At 40.2% G+C, this 6,378-nt stretch overlaps 1 protein-coding gene across 1 annotated transcript; it reads left to right on the top strand.

The window, feature by feature from the left end:
• Positions 1–561: 561 nt before the first annotated feature.
• Positions 562–2,171, top strand: LOC104944625 (RING finger protein 11; the record flags this gene model as incomplete). Its single annotated transcript, XM_010770194.1, has 2 exons — positions 562–737; positions 1,520–2,171. Coding segments are annotated over 2 exons (348 nt in total), but the record flags the coding sequence as incomplete, so codon positions are not given.
• Positions 2,172–6,378: the final 4,207 nt, after the last annotated feature.

Below are 6,378 nucleotides of genomic sequence, written 5' to 3'. Positions count from 1 at the left end.
AAACATCCTCTTTTTTTTGCTCATCAGATATGAGAATGCTCTGCAGCTCTCTCGCCTCATGTGACCGGGGCATTCTTGAGTTTTGGACTATAGTTAGAGGCATTTTAAATACTCTTGACATTTTTGTAGAGCAAGCAATGAAATGATTCATTGGGAGGATCAGTGTTTGATGTGGCACTGCAGTCATCAAAAAACATTGAAGCAGCTGTGGTGAGATTCCTGAAATGACCTCTTTGCATAAACTGTTACTCCCATTGAACTATCATTTCCTGGACTAGGGGTAGAGGAATGTGATGACTTGAGCTTGGGATATTTCCAAATATCTGGAACAAACTCCCAGAAACCTGCAGGTCCGCTGCAACTCTTACTACTTTTAAATCCATGCTGAAGACTTTTAACTATTCACATCTTACACTGCACTGTAACTTTTATTCACGTACTGTTTTGTTATCTTAGCTCTGAATGTCTTTCATTTTTGTAAAAGCACTTTGAATTGCCTTGTGTTGAAAAGTGCTCTATAATTAAACTTGCCTTGTCTCTCTCTCTCTTTCTCTCTCTCTCTCTCAGGAGCAGATCCATGTGCCGGTCTATCACCCGACGCCCAGCCGGTCCCGACTGGCCTCTCAGCTGACGGAGGAGGAGCAGATCCGCATCGCTCAGAGAATCGGGCTCATCCAGCACCTCCCGAAGGGGGTGTACGACCCGGGGAGGGACGGCTCTGAGAAGAAGATCAGAGAGTGAGTAGAACCGCTGGGGGGGGTCACACTCGAGAGTGGGAGCTACACACAGGAGAGACACTGCAGAGATCAGGGCGTCTGTAGGTCTGAAACATGATATAAGAACATTATGTAAGTCACTGTCTGAGAACAGGAAGGAAATGAATTCAAGTTTCTGAAACAATCTAATTAAAGTGTGAGTGTAACATAGTGATGTCAAAAAGCAAAATAGGGCCTGTCGTGGCTTCCTTCCTTGTTTTTCCTATCAAGCCACTAGAAGCCTTAAACACAAATGTTTTACCCGTTTTCTTCCCTTTATATTACTTACAGTTGAAGAGTTGCTTGGCCTTCGATGGTTTGAATGATATTATGCGATCAAAATAAAATAACGTTTACACATGCAACAAAGAAACGAGGCCTTTACAAGAGTCGAAACAAAAAGGCAAAACTCAAATAAAATAACAAACAACTTAGATGTTGATTATTTCTTGATATATAACTTCATAACTTAAAGGGTAATCGGACGGTTAAAAACTGTTCCTCGACGGCGTCTTTCTGACAGGTTGTCAATCACTGTCACTTTTAGAGGAGGCGCCGTGGGAATTGTAGTCTTTGATAGTGTGTTGACTACAGACGTCACAATTAGGTGGCCTTTCTTATAAAAACAAAATTCTGGCTCCAACAGGGCCTCTTTAATTGAACTATGCACCGCAAACCATTCAAGTCTATGTAGCTTCATGCTCTTTTTTCTGTGCGGTCCAATCAGCCCCTAATGACATGTTTCTGTGTTCCCCCCCCCACAGGTGTGTGATCTGTATGATGGACTTCGAGTACGGAGACCCCATCCGGTTCCTGCCCTGCATGCACATCTACCACATGGACTGTATAGACGACTGGCTGATGAGGTCCTTCACCTGCCCCTCCTGCATGGAGCCTGTGGACGCCGCGCTGCTCTCCTCCTATGAGACCAACTGACACACACACACACACACACACACACACACACACACACACACACACACACACACACACACACACACACACACACACACACACACATCTATATTCCCACAGGCACACCACAGGCTTTTCACACGTACACTATGCACACAGCTTACATCTTGCAAACCTGTATCCTGGATTATTTAGGTGCTGATATCAAAAGTGACATTGTAAAAAGTTTTGGATGAACTGTGTGTGTGTTTGTGTGTGTGCCACACAAGTCCCCCAGTTGACCTGCTGGACAGGGTCGAAGGTGTTTTTTGTGTTAAGAACAATGAGGAAGCAACGTGAAGGTGAAAACCCGGAAGTGAAAATATGGGTTTTCCAGTGTAAAAGGAAGTAACGAAGCATGGATCATCTGATATTATTTGAGTAAGGATTACTTTTATATGCCGGAAACAACCACGTCGCCCAGTCACACACTTCCTTTATTTACTTTTCATCATGGATGTTACCAGAAAAAAGGAAGAAGGACATCCGTGTTTGTTTTACTGCTTAATCGTGAGTAATGATTAATGACAAACCTGCTCGACGTGTCTGAAAACTGACACCACTTGATGCAAAAACTCCTACAGATGTTGGATTAACAGAAAAGACTGCAAGAGCTGGACTTCAGACTAAAGACTGCAACATAATATATAACCAGCAGACACACCACAGGCCTCATGGTATTGCGGTCTGCCTGCACATCTATTAAAAAAACAATATTGGTGGTGGATTGATAGATCGTCCCGTGGGTTTGTGAAAGCTGTCCTGTGTTTGTTTTGTCGGTCAGAAAACAGTAAGGGCTTCTTTAAACCACCAACAACACAGATGTGGCAAAAAAGGAAATAAGTTTGTGCTTTAGTCACTAATGTGAGACTTGCTATGAAGTATGTATTAGGTCAGTTGAAAGCAATAATGTTAAGTTGTACCTGATGTTATTGCTTTCAACTAACCTAATACTGTAATCTGTTGATATAATACATTTAATTAAAGTCAACATTTCAGTGTCGAGTCACAGTGGGATAACTGACCCAAGCATGCACCTAACCATTGATACAAGCCAGTTATATTTGCACTTCTTATTTAGACTATGTACCATATGCATTCAGAAATAATGTCAGAGTGGAGTATGTGATCTCCTTTACCTACAAATGCTCATTACTATTGCGATGATTTGTAAAGAAAGCCTTGGCATGTGTTGTGAAACCGAAAGCGATCATTCGCAGAAGAGTGTCATCTTAACCCACAATCTAAACGCTTGGTTTTAAAATGGCGTTGCCCAAGTCTACCAGTTTACTGTTGAAGCACAAAAGACAAAGTTTGCCCTCCTACGTTGAGCAAGCATAAATTCTTAGTCATTTATGCTCCGCGCACGATACAGATCCAACACAGTTTGAAAACATGCCTTCGTTGATCTGTGGTGCATGTGTGTGTGCGATTGGAGTCGGCACCTTCCTTTCTTTGCATAACTCTATGTAACTCTTTATGTTTCCTCCGTCAGTAAGATGGAGCTTCATGGCCTTAGGTTACATGTCAGTGACGGTTGACATCAGCTGCTAAAATGTGGAGTCCAGTTCACTTTGAGAAACAAGAAGATGCACAGGGGAAAAACACAAATAAAAGTCCTTCCATCAAATTCGTAATCAAGTAAAAGTACAAAAGTAACGGCATCAAAATATACCTAAGTACCAAAAGTAAAAGTATGGTTCATTTGAGAATCATATATATTAAAGGATGTTATCATTTGTGTTCATGCATTATTGTGTTTATCTCTTTGATGTTGCATCTAGTGAAGATATGGTTTAATTTAATTATTTAATTTACGGCTGGGTAACCTACAAAAATACACAATCATTTATTAGATGAAAATCTATTTGATTAATTGCATTCATCTGCAAAGTGTCTTGTAACTAAAGCTGTAAAACAAAAGTAGTGGAGTAAAAAATAAAGTAGCATAATGTGGAAATACTGGAAGTACAAGTAACTTATATTTCTAAGTACAGTCCTGGTTTTTTTTCTCAATCTGGAAACAATCAAGTCTGGGTTTTTGTTTATTACCAAAGACACATCTGTTAAACTCCACAACAATGCAAATAGTCATAAGGACTCAAAAGTGAAACTGTTTTACGAAAAAAAAAACGGAAGCTCTCCCAAAGCTAAATGGACAAGCATGTGACACACTTTTTGAAAATGCTTCAGTTATTGGTATTTGAATTCTTGCAGCCCAAAATGTTTCCGGTTATGTGCTGAGTTTCCTGGAAACCGTAAGAAAAGGTAACGCCTGCCTGAGATGTGTCTCAATCACAGGGCTCTGAATTTGAATCTCTAGACAGACTTATTTATTAAAAAAGCTCCACACATACAGGAATAGTGATTGAGTGCTGTTTTAGGGTGGATTTTCTGCTTCTAAGTAGGATTTAACATCAAGGTTTGCTCATATGTGAATGGGGTGTGTTTGTGAATGGATGCTTGTTACACCTTTCCTTGTTTGTGAGCATTAATATGTTGTGTAATGTAATACAGGCGAATAATAAATAGTCATTGCAACAGAACATAACAGCTGCTTGGTGGTTTTTATTTCACAAACTGACATGTCGTACAACTGATAGGACTCTGTAAATACCAAATAAATAAACTTGTCAAAAAGTGTTTTACCATTTTGGGCTCAGATATTTTATTTAAATCATAGGTGGGATGGAAAATGTCCTCCAATTCTTGACTGACTGCATTATTGTCTTCAATATATTGCATTTGCTAGTGCTTTGGGTAAACAATGCATCCACACATATTCGTTCTCATTATACATCCATGTGTCAGTCGGTCCTGACTTCACCTGCTGCACTATCTGACCGGACTCAACGCTGTGTTTGTCCGTCATGAGCACGCTGTTTATAAGTAGTTGGGTGGAAACATTCACTGATAAACTGCAAAACAAGAGCTATTATCTCCAAACAGATGTGACCAACTTCATGGTTACCTCGTATTTGTTTAAACTTCGGATCATTTACTCATGTCTAGTCTATAAAACGGTAAAAGTTGGGTACATGGACTTTTGCTAAAACTAAGCAGCTTATAAACATCAGATTTGAAAACAAAATTATTTATTATTTACAAAAAATATATGCCATAAAAGATTTTTAGAGTTTTTTTTTTTTATTTCTAATCCAGGAAATGCTGATTTTAAACCGTTGGTACGAAAATGATGGCATTTCCTGTTTCTACCGGAGATAGGGGAGTTTGTCCCAAAGCTTGCTGCTGTTCTTATAACCTCCATCTGAAAGAAAGGAGCCTCATTCAGAGAGTGTGACTACAGACAGTTCACTCCATCACGGGGTGGTGTGGTTTGGAATTGAGCCACAGGTCCGGGTGACACAGCTGCAGCAGAGAGAGAGAGAGCAGTGAGCTGTCGAGTCAGCTCTGTTACACCGAAACAGAAGGAGATTTAACCCTTTAAATGCCAGTTTGTTAAAAAAACTCCACAGTTTTTTTATTGAAAAGAACAAAAAACTAGAATAATTTTCAAAAAATATATTTCAAGGAATATTTGATTATTGTTATTATTAGGTCCCTATATTGGTCAATGATTGGCAGCAAAATTAATTTGAATGCATTGTTATTTTTTTTGCAGTGTCAGGTTTAAACAAAAACTCACACTCGTGTTCCTAAGGCCAGAAAATGCCACCCTCACAAAAACTGCCATAAAATTATGATATATTCATATTTTTTCCCACTTTCAAAGAGTAAATCTTTTAAAACTACTCCAGCCTGACTAAAATGAATAATACAAGATCATTTTGAACCAGAAAAACATTTATTTTACAAAGATGAACATTGAATGAACACTGTGTGTCTGGCTGTGAGAGTCCAGCTCAGGACTAGCAGGGGCTTCAAATGGACAGACTGTGGTCCTTGCATATGGCAACAACCTAACAAAAACATAAAACAAGACAATTTGAATAAATGATTCCAAGCATTTTCTCTCATGATGCAAATATTAATTATTTTATAGGAAAATGCTCATTTGAAAAAAACCTACATATATTTCAGACGAGAATATAAGAGTAAGAATACATGTGTGCGTAACTGATGCCTAATGGCACCTACCTTATCAAGGTTGTCGACACCTCCTTTGCATCGGTTGTAGTCTTTGATTATGACTGGCTTTCTCTTCATTTCGTCGCTTACGTCTGGACTGGGGTGTTTCGTGCTTAGAAGCAGCACATTCCTGCCCCGTCGAGGGATGTAAGAGACCAGTGTGTGGGTCTTCGTAAAGGCAAAGGTGGAGGAGAGGATCGCTCTCCCTCTTGCCTGGAGAAAAATAGCGGGAAGCTCAGGCTTGTTTCTGCGAATTGTGCCAACCAGGGCCAGTTTTCTCCTGAGCAGCTCCTCAGCCAGTGCGAAGGACGTGAAAAAACTGCCCCTCTGTCATCTCCAGGACCACCCTCATCCCCTGGTTGACTTCAGGACGACTGCCAGCTGCTTTGCCTGTATACACCTGCAGTCTCCAGGCGTAGGATGATTTTACATCACAGTTTGCCCAAATGTTTATACCGTATTTGGCCGGCTTTTTTCTTCTTTGTCTCAGTGTTTGTGGGAGACCAAAACACTTTACCATTTTTTGAAGTCCATCCTGTAGCTGCTTCCTCCAACTCCCCTCCGCTCTCAGTTTCAGATG

This window comes from Notothenia coriiceps, unplaced genomic scaffold (genome assembly GCF_000735185.1).
Source record: "Notothenia coriiceps isolate Sejong01 unplaced genomic scaffold, NC01 NC01_scaffold00008519, whole genome shotgun sequence".
In the NCBI taxonomy this organism is placed as follows: Eukaryota; Metazoa; Chordata; class Actinopteri; order Perciformes; family Nototheniidae; genus Notothenia; species Notothenia coriiceps.
This window is presented reverse-complemented; position numbering and strand designations above follow the sequence as displayed.